At 34.0% G+C, this 19,367-nt stretch overlaps 1 protein-coding gene across 11 annotated transcripts in view; it reads left to right on the top strand.

Moving 5' to 3' along the window:
- Window positions 1–19,360, top strand: part of LOC126971349 (phosphatidylinositol 4-phosphate 5-kinase type-1 alpha) — an 82,111-nt gene extending 62,751 nt beyond the window's left edge. For 8 of the 11 annotated variants that reach the window (XM_050817612.1, XM_050817613.1, XM_050817619.1 and 5 more), the window contains one exon: window positions 7,866–13,509. In XM_050817612.1, the coding sequence (XP_050673569.1) occupies window positions 7,866–7,958 (93 nt within the window). In that variant the 3' untranslated portion in view covers window positions 7,959–13,509. The other 3 variants (XM_050817617.1, XM_050817616.1, XM_050817614.1) reach the window with 3 other exon arrangements.
- The last annotated feature ends 7 nt before the right edge of the window (window positions 19,361–19,367 follow it).

The following is a 19,367-nucleotide window of genomic DNA, read 5'->3' on the forward strand; positions in this document are numbered from 1 at the left end:
ACATAACCGCCGCGCATTATAATAGGGACGTTTTCTTGTCATATTACCATCTGCGTGGCTTGTCAAGGTCGTCTGTTTGCAAACGGTACTTTTGATTGGTGATTCAAGAAGTGTATGCCTGGATATGACGTCGTTATAACGCGACTCGCCTTTTAATCGCGCGGGGTTTATGTTGACCGTCTCTTTTATAATAACTGGATCCACTTACTAAACCTATTTTAGTTAACTATATCTGTTCTATCCTTTTTGTTAAAGAAATATTAATGTTCGACAGAAAGGGACACGAAATTTGATAGCTTAAATACGTTTAGTAAGCGGTTGGTGTTATTCTGATTAGGGCGGTACATCTCTAAGCATTTATAACACATAAATTATATTACAACATAAGGTTATAATTTAATAATTGACATTTAACATAAATATAATAATGCTATGTTTTTTTTTCTTTTGGACGCTGCTTCTGGTGGGTGATGTAGTTGCAATTAAAACAAAGAGTAGATTATGATTATAAATGATAACGCACGTGTTATGCTTGTAAAATTTATTGTAATAGATTAATATAACGTTTCGATAACAGTTTTGTATAGGCTGGCTGTTTTGTCAGTAGCTAGTTTTCCTAATTGATTTTTACATGTTTCAACCATTCGACAGGATGTATATAGCGCGTCCTTTGCCTCATAAGTTGCAAAGGTTTTAGTAAGTCCAATAAATAATATTTTTCTTAAAAACATGTGTTATTCTATCGAGATAGTTTTGTTACATATTTTATATTTATGCAGTCTTTAAAGATATCAGTATTAATATAAATAATACGAAAACTGTTTTCGAAATCTGTTTATAGGGCCAATGTTGAAATTTTCCATACGATTTCATGATTTTTGTGAAAATTGTTCAACATCAGGCTCATATACTATAGTAAGAATTTTGTAATCGAATATCATATTATTGCAACACAAAATTATGTGCTTCCATATATAGGAACGCCATTTTGCTTATTTAATATAATATGCCAAAACTTAAGATTCTATTTGCCCAGATGGAATCTTTGAGAATTTGTTCATACTTTATAGCAATACATTCAAATAAAAATCATTCCATCTGAGTTTTGAAAATTCCAACATTCAATAAATTCTCGATCGACGCGTTTGAAGTGAAAAAAAAATGGTGTTTTATTTAAAGTAGTGCACACTAGGGACGGAAAATAAAATGGGTGCAATCTCCGCTCTCGACGCTAATGTTGCCATTTTTTTTGTGTGTGACAATAATTCCATCTGGACGTATATAGTCTAAGAGCCAACCAACTTATTCCGTCATTTTGTATGTCGTTAACTAAATTGCAATTTATTAAATTACCTTCTCTTAGGCAGTGTTACTATTGCCGCATTTGCCAAAATTAGAGTTAGGTACTCACATTTTTTTTAAATTATCTGAACAAGTTTATAATCAAAAAATGATACAACTTTATTGCATAGATGAAGTAAAATCTTCAACATGTCTCTACGCTTAATTTAAAACATAGCCTGATTGATTTATTCATAACTCCCATGGTAAATATGCCAATCTAAGCCGACAGAATTATGGAGGGTAGAGGTAGGGAGAACCTTCTCTGTGGGTCCAAAAGTGTCTGTCATAAAGGCGATAAATTCGGGTGGCGCTACAGTAGCTAAAAGGTATAAATATTATACGGAGCTCCAAAAACTAATAATAAATTTATATATCGATTATTACATAATTTTCCGATTTACGTCCACTTATAATTCCATAAATGTTCTTTTAAAAAGTTTTTGAAAAATGAACAAACAATGAGCTTCCTTGTACGTTGTTTCCAGGGCGATACGACATAAACAGCATCCTTCAAAAAAAGCGCGTACACTTTTTTAAAGGGCCGGTAACGCTCTTGTGATTCCACTGCTGTTGCAAGGGAATTTGGGATGCGGGGATCACTTAACATCAGGTGGCCCGTTTGTCCTTACTTCCAGCAAAAATACACTTAATAGATAAAACTTCATTTCATCTGCAGTTCCTCTAAAAAACAAGATCTGGAAAGGTTAGCTAAAATAATAATAATAATGTAACTTTTACGCAAAATCTAATGTAAAAACAGTTACAATTACACACATATTAATCCTTTAAGTTTTATTTAAAAGATAAAACTTTTTTTAAATCGTACATTTCAGTCCTTCAACAACGTCTAAATTAATTTCATACTCTCATGCTACTCTAGCGCCATTCTGGTCGAATTTGGAACTATCGTCTCTACTATATACGAAGTTCTTTTTGCCTACAACGGAGATCTATTCCCTGGTGTCCATGATGAATTAATGTTAAATATGAATGAGTAAATATATCGTAAGAGCTTTTCAATTTGGTACTTTTTGCTGTCGTAAAATCGCGTCTCGGAATGTATACCTGAATTGACTGTTATTACTAAAGTAATAGATTTTTCATTACTTATACTCGGAAAGTAATGTTGTTTTGATCTGATTATTGGGTGGAAAATGCTGCTTCCCTCCATAGAGAGGGAAAAACTCATACAAATTACTTCCCACCTAAGGGCCGGAATGAACTTTAAAAATAGAACTGCTGTGAAGAGTTTTATGTAAAAAAGAACTAATTAAAAAAAATGCTGCGGCCATGTGACTTTCTAAACAGCTTGTGTGAACTTAGCGCAAACTTCTTTGAGCGGAATAAACCGCAACAATTACGCGGTAAGTTCCATAATTGAAATTTAAAAAGTCGACATAAATTGGCGGGATACTAATCTGTGCTTAGATAAACAACTAGTTTTGTTTTCCTCATATTCGAAATGAAAAGTAGAGTGTTTAACTCGGGTAAAAGTATCAATTCCTACTCGGACTATAGCCGACCTCGCTGCGCTCGGACGTCTAAATACCTCGGGAATTGATTCTTTCGACCCTCGGTTTACAATCTACTATACTAATGGTGATATATCAGTAAGCTTGCAACACCAGGGAATGGGTAGGTAGGAATATTGTATCCAGGTCGCAATGAATTGGCAATGCTATTGATTAGTTACTTTTGTCATGAATGTGGGAGAAATCCACGGGCTGTTGTGAGATATTTCTATAACTCGTAGGTATTTGCATTTTATTATTGAATTATTATTAATATCGTTACTCTTTGTAGATGAATGAGACCTTAATTTACATTCGACGATACAATTTTTTATTTTGTTTTACCAAGAAATGTTTATCATTTAAGTTAAGACTAAACGTGAAATATTAATTTTAATTAGTATTATTACAGTGTGTTGGTATTTACCTAAATTTCTGAATACTTTTTGAATTTATAACGATTCATCATTATTTTTTAAGATATGATATGGGTTGTGTATCGCTTTTTAATAATATCTTATTACTATAGCATAGGTGTGTAATAAAAGCAATAATTTTATCAACTAGATGACACGACAAATTCTGTATTTTAGTGTTATTTTCACAAATATCAGGTAATGCTATTTTCTTAATACTGAGTACAAATTCGGAATATTTAGATAAATTATTACTCTCTGTGTAATACAATAATCCATAATTTAGAGTGTTGTACCGTCGCCATTTTTATGAATTTTACTAGGGTTGCCACCAGTATTATAATGTTTTAAATTAAAAAAAAAAATATCTAACTGTTAGGTATTAGTTATTTTTGTAATTTTTAGTGCCTTTATTATTTATTGTCTAAGGCCCGTTTTTAAGTACAAAAATTTTGTACCTTCAGTTGCACATGTGAATATTTTACATTTATCTTATACTAATGCTATTCATAATATTTTTGGGCAGTCTCATTATTTACGTGCTTTATTAATATTAGACTATAATTTATATATGAATTTGTCACTCAAAAAATTGGAAACGAATTCGAAGAAACGTCTGACGGTTCCGTTAAAAGTGTTTCAACATAGGTACTAAGATGGCGGGAAATTCCATAGAATCTTGAATAGAAGACCTATTAATTCTGATGTTTATAGTGTAATAAAAGAAATATGATAGTAAATTTTATCTCGACTTTTTTCTTAAACACATAACAGATATCCAAAAACAACGCGAAGTAAAAAGCAAACATATTCAACGAAAATCTTGTATTCTATCAAGTCCTCTCTTGAGAAGGTTTCGGAAAGGGGTAAAATGAACCTCGTTCAATTCAACGTGTAGAAGACTCAGTTTGTCGAGACAATCCCATTTGACTCCCATAACCGCTCTTCCACAACACTTCTCTTATGCCTCATCTAGTATGGGAATACTCCGTCTCGAAATCTCGATCGATTGCCAACTCCGCGAACATCTGGAAGGCAAAGCCAAACTGACTTCGAAGAATGGTGATCAATATATTATAGAGCACGGCAATGCGGTCATTTCTGGTCTGGTGCACCCGAGTATCATCTTAAACCATTTGACCGCGAGTACAGCAGAGCTACTCCAGTTGGGGTCCAGTGTTAGAACGACTAGATGGCTTGGCCAATGGCAAGTGATCTGTCCGGTTACGTGAGACGAGAGTCTTCTACTGCGTTTTTCACGGGGAGTGTTCGGAAGAGCTGATTTACCTGATTCCTGTCGCAGTATTACACTTCACCTTCGACGCGCCACAAACATTGATATCATCCGCACCATATGGTTGTGTGGTGTTTTTCTACTTTGCGGTTTTTAAAGAAAATTTCTTCCAAGTAAAAGTTCCGTACCGTTCCAACCAAAGTATGGAATGAGTTTCCTTGTATTTTCACCGCAATTCAGAAACTTTTCCGAAAGCGTCAACAAAATTAAAATAAATAAAGCGTGTACACCTTCCTTAAAGGCCGGAAACGCTCCTGTGATTCCTCTGGTGTTGCAAGAGAATGTGGGCGGCGGTGATCACTTAACACTATATAGTAATTGCGCTAACAAGAATAATTTAAAATAAAAAAATATTTTCATGGTTCGTAATTGTGTTTCTGTTACTTTTGTTCTTGGCCTGTTCCGCAATTTTTGATATGCCTCACACAATAATGTTGGTTTTAAAAAAAGGCATTTATAATGTCATACTCGCTTCTCAAATCAACACTCTTGTATTACCAAGTTTGGGTGACACTATCAAGAAAACCTCGTCGTCCTTCACCCATCACTTATTTTTTTACTGTGGCAACCCTATGTAAAACCTTGACTTTTTGCAGCCGTTGTCATTTGTGTGTTGCCGTGTGTAAAATTTGTTATTTGTTATAAATGTGTACTGAACTATTGTTGTTAAGTGTTTAAGGTTGGTGTAGAATAAAACGTTTCAATACAATTATCTGTATCATTGAACAACCGAAAAGTTAGTTTTGTTTGAAATCGACTTTAGCTTTTTATCAATTCAGCCTGTTGTGTTAATAATGGATTAAAGGTTTTCAGTTGTATTTCAATAAACGTATCAACAGCAATATTCATTGGTATAAACACGGACGAGTAAAAAAAGAAGGACTCCGCGCCGTGATATTAGCAACTGAAGCACCGTTGTGCTAGTGTGTGTACGGTTACGGGGGATACTCGTTACAATTTTTTTCCTTAAATAATCATATATGGCCACAAATACTTATAAAGTATCGTTTTTACACTTTTTCAAAACGCACGACGGCATTTTTAAAATATTTTATTGAGACGCAAACTGATCTCTCACAGACGATGACAATTCTCATAATGGCCGCCGATCGGCCTGTACTAGTGTAAGTGTGTGCGTGGGGCTATGTATTTACACGTTAATCGGCTTGTTTTGGTGCTACACAGTTAAGTGACACGGAGTCCTTACTTTTTTTTACAAGTCCGTGGGTATAAAATTAAAAAAAAAATCATTCAAATAGATTTTTAAATTTTTTAAACCATACTAAAGTATCAAACAAATATAAATGCTTATAATGTATTAATTCAATTCAATGTAGAATCTTAATACTTTTCTATTGTGAAACAGGTAGGTAATTATGAATGTACCTACATTTTAATTAGGGCCTGGGGAACGAGTTGAACAACTCTCGAGTTGTGGCTCCATCTACAGGATCTACTTTACAGTTGATAACCCGCTCAACCCCAATATTTGTTTACAAATTAGTGGACGTTTCCCGCGTTTATTACCAAGGCTGTTTGACAAACGGAAAACTTCAGAATTATCATTGTATTGACAGTGTTGTCAACGATATAGTCAACATTTTGCATACTCTTGGTTTATTATCAGGTATAACTTTATATCAATTTTATTTGTTAGACCGCTTATGTTTAATCATAAGAATATAATTATTAAATTAGATTTAATAAACAACATATTTATTATTTTTCATCGCAATACATTCAAGGTAAGCTGCTTCATATTTATGAAGATGACATAATACTAAGACTGAGATGTATAGAGCCTGGATCCATCTATTCTCACCTAAAACTTACTATAAATATAGAATAATCTTTGATAACAATTTTACAGTCTTTTGAAAGGTGTAATTATGCTGTGCTTAATCTAAGACAGCCCAATGCGAGCTTTACGCTTACGTAAAGTATCAGAACGCTCTATAGATCTCAGCCTAAGACTTAATGATAAAAAATTACAGACATTTAAGTAGAAGTGGACTAAGTTTGGCCTTAGATAATTTATACTTCTCGATATAATAGCGGTGAACTGTAAGCCTCTATTTCCAGTACACTAAAACAAATTGACTGGCGTATCGGGAGTTTAAGACGTTGCTGTCATGCACACTAAAGTAATAAACCTGACTTGTTATGCGATGCCTAACAGTCTATCTAGACGTATAAATTATCTATGATTTGGACATTAAGTACTTCAACCTATCTGTTTGCTATGTTTGACTAACGGAAATTATTAACTTATTAAAGGACTCACTAACTGAGAAAAATAAAAAAAAAGTGAAATCATAAAGGTTGAAATACTTGAAATATTATGTCATTTCAATTCATCACATAATTATTTTTATTCGCTTTTTTTACGTTGCTTTCAAAATGGCGGATTACAAGAAGCCATGCCGGTTTAAAATGCAACGCGTCTTGTAGTTAAAACAAGATCGAAACAAACAATAATTACCTACTGAGATTAAAAGCAATTATTTGAATATATCATACACGTACATAGCTAGCAATAATATTTCTCTCCTTCTTTTCAGTCTGGCGAAACTCACTAAGTAAAAAGCGATTAAATGTGCAGTGAGATTTGACATATGTTTGAAATAGTAATTACAAAATGGCGTCGAAGTATAATCCGGTTGAGTTTGAAAGCGAACAGTTGCTTATAACGTAGTGGATTTCGGCTATCTCCGTTTTTGACAAGATTATAGCCGTCATCTGTCAATCTATCAATGATGCACGTTTAGTAAAATCGACTGAATCGCTTTTTTCTTAGAGAATTTCGCTAGGCTGCAACTGTACTCAAACATGTCTCGTATATAGTCACTCATCACGATATCTCTGGAATTATCCATTAGAGCTAAAGACTTGCCCCCTTATTCATAATAGTCTGCTAATTTAAAGCATTGCTAATTCGCACTCTATCTCCTTCTATTGACCTAAGTCAGAATGAGAAAAAACACTCTTTAGCGGCTGTTTAAAGTTAGCGGACCATTATAAGGGGGTTGAAATTTGGTAGGAATATTCTTTTCACCGAGTAGAGGTCAGCTAAGAACGGATTTTACGAAATTCCATCCGCAAGAGTTTTTTTTTTATTATGAACAGAACAAGGTCTGTCGGGTCAGCTAGTATATGATATTCTTAACTATTTTATAATAGGTATGCGCTGTTCATGTCAAACGCGATGTTAAGCTGTCAGTCATTTCCATTTCTACCACGTTTGTTTTATTTGTTGTAGAAACTTCCATATTATTTACATATTTATTGATATTTTGACAGGTGCAAATCAGTCATTTGACCTCGGAAACCTCCAGAATAAAAATATCCAGCTACGAAGTTCACCAAGTATCAAAAGAAGAGTCTTTAAGCTAGTTATTATAAGCGTATATATACATGGCTATTTACTCGCTGTTGAATATAAAACATGCATTAAATTAACGCTTCTAACGTTTTTAAATACGCTTTAAAGGGGCCTTCCCGGTCCTGTCTATCGTCAGCGCGAACATGGTCGAAATGCATGTCTTTTCATCCAACGCTCCCCGCCTGTTGACGACAAGCAAGAGAAAGCGGTGACATTGAATATTAAAATAATTAAACCGAAACGTGTTATTAGAAAGAGTTGGAACTCATTTCTTATTTTCTCTTGTGGATGAATTTACCAATGGGCGTGTGAGCGTAATAGGAGCTGTGTTCACCTTTCTCCTATAGCCTTAGTGAGCCTATATTGCCTTGTCAGTATGACACGAGATCTCGAAGAGAAATATGGTCTGAAAAGTAGGCAAATGCGCTGTTTTTTTATAAAAAATAAAAGTGGAAAATCAAAAAATGAATCTTTTCACATTACCCACAAAACTGGTCGATCGCGATTCCATTTAATATAGTTTCTCTATGTTATTATCAAACGCGAAGTAAGGTTATTCCAAATTTAAAAGTTTTTGTCTGTACCTTACCTTTGTCACCACAAAATTAACAGGGAGGAGTAATTTTAAACTTGGGAGTAACTTTACATTCAGTTTATTGATAAGATAGCTTGGGTTTCGCGTTCTGTGGTTAATTCGTCCAAGAGTTCTTTCTATTCTAAATCGTCTTTGGTCAAAACAAACACGTGCCGCTGCTATAAACAATAAAATAAAAACTAGTTTGTTATGCGTGAAGACTGTACTTCTGAAAATATTATATATACATATTTAAATTTGGCTTTTTATATTAGATTTTACAGTTATCTTCAATGACTTTTTGTTGTACAAAACTAACCCGTATTCTGTAGGTACCAATGTTATATCATTATGTGCTCAATCAGAGAAGCGTGCTATTATTATAAAAAAATATCAACTATAAATGAATTTTTATCACAAAGTTGCTTGCTCTATATTTGCAATCTCTATGCTATATACGGCTTCCCATGTTAAAGTTTTTCTATCTAAATAGATATCTCTTTTACTTTTCCGAGAATAATGTATCTCGTTATTTTATTTTATACACAATTATTTTAATTATGATTAGGACTTATTAGGGTGACCCACGAGAACAACTTGAATTTTTCTGTTGCTCTTAGAAATCTCCGACTTATTAATCGACATTTTCAGCCTACTGACTATTTCACATTTGCTTTTGTGTAAATCGATTTTCGGAGCTAAACTGTTAATGTGGCTAGACTACTCATGGTGAATATTAATTATCATAAAAGGACGCTCCTATTTTTGTATTAAAAAGTTTATAATATTTATTTGCCATGTAGTGAAACGGGACTAAATGAAGGTGTATTCCATGGCGAATTTAACGGTTAACATGAATTATTTTGTATCTATTATGTCGTTGAAAGCGCAATTGTTTTGAGTTTTTGTGTAAGCCTTATTAATTAGTTAATTCCGCAAGAGTTGCTACGACGCGAGGATACCCACCAAATATTAAACTACTCGTTTTGTACACAGTTATTCAATATTAGGTAATTATATCGCTAAAATTGATAATGTGCTCTGAAAAATTATTCGGTGCTGGAAAACACCATTCTAAACAGGTTTATTTTATTTTTTGGGATAAAAAACAGTTCTCACAATCCATTTATACAGTGATTGCAATTTACAGTGTTAAATTAATTTCTAGTGAAAACCCACACCATCAACCCGTTGATAACCACCGGTTGATTTGTATTGTCAAAAAATTTTTAAATAAATTAAATATAGTAGTTAACTTTAAAAAGCAAAAAACGTAAAATTGAAGGTAGATTAATAATCGAATAAAAATTCTTTTGGTTACACTGCCTTGATTTAGACCCCTGTTTTCATTTCGTGACTCTAAACGTCAGAGACTACTATAAACGCCAAATCTTTTTTACTATTTATTCTAGAATATTATCATGTTATCAATTTTGTATTCATGTATAATTTTGTAATACTTATATTAATTATAATTTTGTAGTTTTCTACATAACATTAAGTATAATAAATATTAATAATTGTTAACTGTTAAAGCCGAGTCAATAGAGAAATTATAGTATTACTTGTCAGAACTATACAAGGTACCAGAAACTCGTTACACACTAAACTTATCTTATTTTATCTCTTAACTTATGTGACTAAAAAACTCAAAAACAGGGTTTACTTTACAATTTCCTCCATAAATGAATGAACCAATCAATCGTTACAAAATTTTGGAAACTGATATTATAGAATATTTCTTATATTCTCTCAGACTATTCATGGTTTATGGACTTGCATCCCGTGCCAGTAAATAAATTAAAAAAAAACAGACTTTGACAGATATTGATTTCTTTAAAGTTTATACTGAGCTTCGGTTTGCGGTCTATATGGATCATACAGACCATTTCTAAGCCAGTGCTTGAGTTGAAGTACTCTTGCACTAACAAAATGCTCAAATTGTCGCTCAGTTACCGAACGGCCCTAGCATAATATTTATACCTGTGAGGATTATTCTCAAATGTTCTCGAATAGATAATAGTAACAAGAAAGGTTATAGGTACAGGTTTTTTTATACACATCTTGCTAACAAAACCAGCTAGGGTTGTTAAGTTCGAATTGTCGCCAAAATTCGACTATCGACGTGACCTTCGTTACAATACTTACGATCACCAAAGGAAAAATTAAGGATTAATAATGCGGGTGCAATTTGTAGTTCTAGAAGTGGAATCGCGCTTTCCCCGAGAGCTTTATACTATATCTAAGAGAAATGACAAAATGTATTATTTTAATGATAGCAAATTAAATGCAGAAAGCTATTTCACTGCCATTTAAAAAGAGATTGAGTCTAACACATACTTTGTATGTAAATTTTATCAAGCATAACGGTTTAGACACGGACGATACATGAAAAGTTGATATTTGATGATCCTATACGAAGAAAACACTAAAAATGACATTAATATGGATATAAATTGACTACTTAGTAAATCATAACCGAAAGTAAATTAAATGAAAAAAGCATGGTCACCGCGCAGACGCATGATGTCGCGGGACGCGAAAGTAGGGAGGGGGACACACGCACCTGTTGGCGCATGCGCTTAATGAAAAGTTGCGATGATGTATCCACACTTCATTTATTCATAGCATAATTCGACCTATCTTTAGTGTCTCACCAGTTATATTTTATATAGTGTTGTAACGTGGCGCGTTAGGGAAAAATTATGTAAGTGATTTTTACGATGCGTGCGCTCACCGTCTCGCAAATGTTAGCTAGTCAAATAGACCATTTGTATCATACTTCAGCTACCAAGCCTCTTGTAACGTATATGTCTACTGAACCACAACCAATGAACGAGAATTAAATAAGTTTCAATATGTATATTGAAACTTTCAATTTATACACAATTATTAAAATAAAATAAAAAAAATCTCTCTAATTGTATAAAAATAATTTAATGATTTTTAATTATATAGTTTAACTCAATTATGTAGTATAATAATATTTTCATTCGTTGTATTTAATACCTTATTCATTACAATTTTTTTTTCTACAAACGTAAAATAGCACGAGGAATAAATTTTGTTAAGGATTTTTCTTATATTACGCCAAGGAAGAAACTTCTTATAACATAGTAGACACACACATTTTTCTGCACGCAGTTGATTTTTTCGAAAGGAAGAAAAACCATAAATTAATAATCAAGGCTTTGACGGTAGGGCCCTTATGTCGGACGTAGATAAAATTCCACTACTGAATAAAAACTTAGCTCATTTATACGTCTAGATAGACTATGACAGCTGTAGAAAAGTCGGAAAAATTGAGGTTGACTGTTAACCTCTATTTTCAGCAATGCACGCACACTAACACAAAGTGTCATACAAACCGTGCATAGGTACAAAGGTCACAGTCACGCAGTACTACCTCTAAGAAGAATTATAATAAATATAACGCTATTCTTGTTTTTTTTTCTATTGACTCGGCTAATGATTATATACTTTCATATTATTCAGTACCCAACGAAGCATAATACACAATATTAGTAATTAATTTCGGTTATTTATTTTAATAATTCTATTGCATTTTACGGAAATATGTTTTTATGATTGACCCAACGTGAATAAATCTTTTTTATTTTTACTGTATAATCAAAAATCTGAATCAATCTGTGATTTTAATTTACTTAGTTTTTATTAGGTTTTATTTAACTTAGTTTTTATTACTTAGATAATTTTAATGTTATTATAAGATCTCTTTAGAAAAATCTCTCCTTTCCCTTTTAATCAAAGTTATACAGTAACTTAGACCCACTACATCGAGTTTTTCTTAGGATTTTTGAACCATTAAGTATTTTATTTTTGTAAAACGTGAGATGTCTCAAAATTAAATAAATTGGTCAGTTTTATTGCAAGGTAATAGGTTATATTAATTGTTGCCTCTCAATTTACTCTTATAATGTATGTAAATGTGTAAATAGGCACCTTTGCGAATTTTATAGAGACTTACGGCCGTTCCCAATATACTATCTACAGATAGAGATAAATTACTACCTTCTACTGTCAGCAAGTAGCTATCAATAATCTGAAGCTGTCCCAATATACCCGATAAGTAATTTTTATCGCCTTATATTAGGACGCGTGAATTGCAATTTCCATACAAACTTCTATCGCTGGTAAGCTATACGTCGTCCCATTGACAGACAGCGTGTACGGATAATCATATAGGGACAAATAAATAAAAAGATCGGTAATTATATAGGGACAGAAAAGACAACGATAGTTAGGATTTTTTATCTCAAGTAGGCCACAACCGGAGGTAGACTGAATATTGGGAATGGCCATTAGACAATTTTTACGTCTAGATCGACAGAGGTAAACACGGCGAGAAAAATAGTGGTGAAATGTTAGCCTTTATTTTCAGCAACGCACACTAAACAAAAATACTGACGTATCGCGAATGTAAGACGCAGCTCTCATGCATGCTTAAGTAATACCTGGCATGTTGTCATGCATTGCCTAAAAGCTAGAGAGCTTCCCCACCATCTGGATGTGTGACTTTCACTCACAGTACGGATTTCATGGAACATTCTTCCACGTACAACCAAGGTGTGAAATGAGCTTACTTCCGAGGTGTTTCCGGGACGATACGCCATGGTTACCTTCAAAAAAGCGCGTACACCTTTCTAAAACGTCGGCAACGCTCCTGTGCTTCCTCTGGTGTTTCAAGCGAATGTGGGCGGTGGTGATCACTTAACATCAGGTGACCTGTACGCTCGTTTATCCTCCAATTACATAAAAAAACTATTTTGAAAATATTGCATACGTCATGGCGCATTGTCGTCTTTGTTGGTTGTATGTCTCCCAACTTTTAACCGGCTCTAGAAAAATAATTGTTATCTTATGTATAATTTATGTGTAAAATGTATTTATCTTGTTATCTCCTATTACTGTGTATGGTTCGTACTTATATTATTATATATATGAGAATAAATGTGTATTGGAATTCACTTTGTTTTTTTTATTAAAACATCCTTAACTGTATTGTCACAATAAAAGGCAAAGCAGACTTGATTGCTGTGGCTGAATGTAAAACCATTGCCTATCTACACTACAAAAAAAAAACAGGAATTTTGATAATTTCGAAACCACACATTTTGTAAACTGTGTCTATATTTTAAAGGAAAGTAATTAGTACCGATAAGTGAACGCTCTATTATAACTGCAAACTTAATTTAAAAAAAAAAACATAACTATAAATAATTAACAAAATACCTGTTTACACCTGGCAACCCTATCGTTGCAGCTGACTCAGAGCTGGCAACGACTTTCTTTCAATTCCTTAAATTATTTCATTTAAAATTACATAAAATTTATTAAAAACATATTAATACAGTTGTTCACACTTAACTAGAGAGAGAATCGTTTATTGAAATCCTGGCAACCTCTGGTAGGCTATTTATTATCTGGCAACCATGGTTTATCGTAAATAGTAAATATGAAACTTCAATTTTATATTTAAAAAAATCATCACTGTAAATTATCAACAATAATATAGGTCTGTTTAGCTTACACCTGGCAATTGGCAACCCTAATGTTGCGGCTGACTAAGAGCTGGCGACCATATTTTTTTTGATTCTTTACAAGTAATTTCCTTCAAAATGACGTACAATTCATTAAAAAAACATATACCTAGTTGCAATTTGTATCGGAAAATTAATGATACGAGTAGGTACTAAAATTAATTAATGATAATTGCGGCCAATTTTTTATAGGCCTACCTATCGCTAATAATATATTGAATACACGGACGAGTAAAAAAGGAAGGACTCCGCGCCGCGATATTAGCAAGTGAAGCACCTTTATGCAAGTGTGTGTGGGGCTACGGGGGATACTCGTTACACAATTTTTTCTCCCTTAAATAATCATATATGGCCACAAATACTTATATAGTATCGTTTTTACACTTTTTCACGACGCACGACGGCATTTTTAAAATATTTTATTGAGACGCAAAGTGATCTGTCACAGATGATGACAATTCTCATAATGGCTGCCTATCGGCCTGTAGTAGTGTAAGTGTGTACGTGGAGCTATGTATTTACACGTTAATCGGCTTGTTTTGGTGCTACACATACATATACATAACAATGTAAGGTGACACGGAGTCCTTTTTTACTAGTCCGTGATTGAATACTGCCTCAGCGTTGATTAAAAATTAGTTTTATCGAAAAAACAGATACCTGCAGAATCTGTAGTCTTAGTTATAGTCTGGCTATGAACATTAGACCCTGCTAGGAATCGCTTACCTATATTCTAATAATATAATAATAATATTGACACACTTTTTACACAAATTATCTTGCCCCAAGTTAAGCATATATAGCCTGTGTTATGGGTTACAAGACAATGATATATTTAATACAATATACTTACTTTAACATACATAAATTCATATAAACATACATAAATACATTTAAACATCCATGACTCGGAAACAAACATCCATATTCATCATATAAATGCTTGCACCTACCGGGATTCGAACCCGGGACCTCTAGCTTAGTAGTAATATATTATGCAAAGTGTGAGTTTCAAGTTGTTATTAATATTGAAATGGTTTTTACAATCGCACAATTGCGTTTCTTGTAGCACTTTTCGCTGTATTATTTTGACAGATTGTTTTTCACAAAATGGTGGTTCTGGAATGCACTGTGTTTTAATGTTTTGCTAGTATGGTAAGTGAGTTTCATAATAATATTATTATAGTTATATTTACTGTCTGATCTTGGAATCTGGCTTTTTTATGTGTATTTTACCAGTGGGAAGCTCCTTTGCACAGGATGCCGGCCAGATTATGGGAACCACAACGGCGCCTATTTCTGCTGTGAAGCAGTAATGTGTAAGCATTACTGTGTTTCTGTCTGAAGGGCGCAGTAGCAAGTGAAATTACTGGGCAAATGAGACTGAACATCTAATGTCTCAAGGTGACATGCGCAGTTGTAGTGCTGTTCAGAATTTTTGGGATTTTTCAAGAATCCTGACCGGCACTGCATTGTAATGGGCAGGGCGTATCAATTACCATTAGCTGAACGTCCTGCTCTTGTCCCTTATTTTCATTAAAAAGACCATAGACTATACAATATATGTACTAGCATATAGATTTGTCGACTAACAAAACGTACAAGAGATAAGAGCATCTTTAACGCAGATAAAGATAGAAAAGGTACTTAAGCGAATCTATTGTGATTTGTGAGTGTAACTGCTTTTGATTGACAAGGTGTAAAGCGCTTGGCTTAAACTCCTTAATATTTTGAATATTAAACCATTCGCTGACGCACACAGTGACAAATAATTGGATACACCTCGGGCTGTCAGTTGTTCTATACGCTAGTATATATTCTAAGTCTATGATTAAAAAAGTAACATGCTGACGCTCACATTATTTAAACACCAGCGAAACTACAGGAGCGTTGCCGGCTTTTAAGGTGGGTAAATTACGATTTCGGTTTGGATCCGATTTCGCTGGAATTTGGCCAGAACCCAGAATTTGCTTAAACAGATACATCAACAATAACAAAGCTATGCCTACAAAGTTCGCGAACAGTCGGCATTCAGATACAGAACGTGCCACGCGAGACCATAGAGATCGCTGGCACAATACATGTAACATAACAGTAGGAAGCGTAACTGAGCGGTCTCCTTGAAAGGAGACAGGGATCTGGGCCAAAATGTAATAAGTTGTGATATGGTTTAAAAAAATTGTCATATTTTTCTTTTTCAAAATATAGAAAATTAACCTAATTCATAATCTAGAAAACGAGAAATCTTAAAATTAAGTTTTCATTATCTTAAAATTCACGATTAAAATGGGATATAGATTACTATAATAGATTAATGTGAATGAGTTAATACAATTCAACTCAAAACCACTTGCACCAGGATGATTGATACAATAAAAGTACCTTAAAAAATATATTATAATTAACATAACATAATGTCATTAGTTAAAATAAAAATAAATATCAACTGAATATTATAAAGAAATCGATGGAAGAAAAAGTCGATTCTGAATCTCGACCTGTATTTTTATTCTGTGCTGACAGTGACAGCCACAGAATTGTCTAGAATGTCAATTGTCAATCACTCCTTTCGTAGTATCGTTTGTGCGTACAATACCTACGTGTCTTGTCATTTGAGTGTTTCCCGTTGTTTTATTGATATTTTCCTTCTTTCTATTTGACTTCTGATGTTGCTAAACTTGTACGATCATTATTCTACAACAAAAAAACAATCGCATTTAAAAATTCAGCTGTTTTAATATAGATTGTTGCCCATATATTGCATTCTCAATTTTAGAAAACCTCCTATAACTCAGCTTTCAGATTGCCAAAAATCCTCAAATTCTCGGTGATGCTTTTTTAATTTATAAGCTATTTAATAACACTAATTTCATCCTTTTACATCTTGGCCCAATAGTGTATGAAAGGGTGGATACCTCCTTTATACAGTACGACTGGGCGGAGTCTCGGCGGCATAAGGCGTGGCACTTAATAGTTCTGTCTTCCCAAGATTGCTTAGCGGCCTTGTAAATTGTGTAAAAATATAAATACTACGTAATAAGAGGTGGGACTGCATAAGTAAAAATTTAAATTTAGTTTAGTATGAACCGTGCAGTGAGTTTTGACATAGATTTGAAGTAGTAATCATAATATGGCGACGAAGTATAATCCGGCTAAGTTTGAAAGCTAACATTCGCTTAAAAGGTAGAAGTGAACTTCGGCTATCTCTGTTTTTTATAAGATTACTAGCTGACCCAGCAAACGTTGTATTGCCGATATTAAAATCGCGATACAAAAGTAACTGTTGATCGTAGATGGGTGAAAATTTGAAGTTGTATGTATTTTTTAATGCTGACTCATAATCAAACAAATTTAAAAAAAAATGTCAAAAAAATAAAATTCGTGTGGCCACCCTTAACATTTAGGGGGATGAAAAATAGATGTTATCCGATTCTCAGACCTACCCAATAAGCACTCAAAATTTCACGAGAATCGGTCAAGCCGTTTCGGAGCAGTTCAAAGTTCAACACCATGACACGAGAATTTTATGTATTAGATTTATTTATTTATTTGAACACCAACAATACGTATGCATGACATTTACTTACACATTATTAAGATTCCATATCTAAAGTAAATAAAACTTTATACAAAATATGATGGCAATAAACCATTTAAGAATATATATAAGAAAATCTTATGATTATAATATTCTGATGATCTTATAGCCGCCGTCTATCACTGCACGTTTCATATAACTTTTTTCTTGAAGAGTTTCACTAGGCTGATAAATGATGTTTTCAGGAACCAAACAAAACAGGGAGTATCCCTGGCACAAGATATTTTGTGTGATAACAGGATATTTTAATACAGATCATTTTTCAGACCAGACTGTGAAACCCGTGTGAAGACTCGTAACTGAAACAACAAGGATGCAACGATGAAACATGCGTGTTCGAGCGAGACAGCATCTGAATAGTCAAGACGTTATAGTCGATAATATAACAGATAATACAGACCTAATATAAATGCAAATTGTAACTTTCATCTTGAAACTAAATCTAGGGCGGCAGGCTGTAGCTGCGGAAACTGCCAAAAATCTAAAGTGGAGGAAATAATATATAAATAGAGCACGGCAACACTTCAAGCCGGCCCACATTCTAGCGCTCTACAAAGCGCAGGTCCGTCCACTTATGTAGTATTTGCTTTCATCTCTGGTCTGGCGCACCCCAGTATTAGCTCGAACCATTTTGCCGCGTGCAGCGCACGCTACTCGAATTTCGGGGACCCAATGCTCTCGTACTAGATCACTTGGCGTTGCTTAGAGACGTCGCTTCATTGTGTGTCATCTACCGATAAATATCACGGGGACTGTTCCGAAGAGACAGAGTTCACCTGATTCCTGCCGCGGAATTTCACCTTCGCACAACACGCCACAAAGTAGGATATCATCCCCACCATCTAGATGTGTGGTGGTCCTTCACACTATTCATATGATATCTGTATGAGACTTCACAATTATCCACTTCACAAAGTCAGGTCACCTCCTGTCAAGTATCAACTTGGTTTCGGCTTAGGTCAAGTGGCTGCGAAACATCGGGTAAAAAATAAGTCATAAAAAGAAACTTTTACCCAAGCACCTAATGTTAAAAGTATACTGTGTAAATTTGTAATATAAGATGGTTAGAGGGCGAGAGACTCGTGCTGGGAAATGGTGAAGCAACCGCCCAAGGACAGCCGCAAACCCAGGGTTCAATGGATGCATTGCCGGCCTTTAAGTACGAATATGTTTTATACGGGACAGAAGTATCTTGAGGCTCAGAAAGATACATAAAATCCGAAACAAAACGATCAAGAAAACACAAAACTTACAGATGTCCTTGAACATGCATTAAAAATGAAATGGCAACGGGCAGGGTCCCAGACCAAAGATGGACTTTAAAAGCGACAAGATGGACTTTAAAAGCGACAAGATGGCGTGGTCCCTCAGGTAACAGATACGGAGGTAGACCCAAAATGAGGTGGAGTGATGACCTTCTTACAGTGGCAGGTAAAAACTGGCTGGAGAAAGCAAAAAATAGAGAGTTATAAACGCTATAGAAACAAGCCGATCGGAGATGATTTGAACGTCGATGTTCGATGTTTGTAATATTGGCGTTATACAAATAATTGCTTATATATGTGGCAATTGTGTGATGGATGGGGATGTTGCACACGATGAAAGTTTTCTGATATTATTTGTGTCTGACTCTAAATGGCACATCGTCTCATGATAGTTTTTGTAAGAATTGCAATAAAAAATTTAA

This window comes from Leptidea sinapis, chromosome 23 (assembly GCF_905404315.1).
Source record: "Leptidea sinapis chromosome 23, ilLepSina1.1, whole genome shotgun sequence".
NCBI classification, from domain to species: Eukaryota; Metazoa; Arthropoda; class Insecta; order Lepidoptera; family Pieridae; genus Leptidea; species Leptidea sinapis.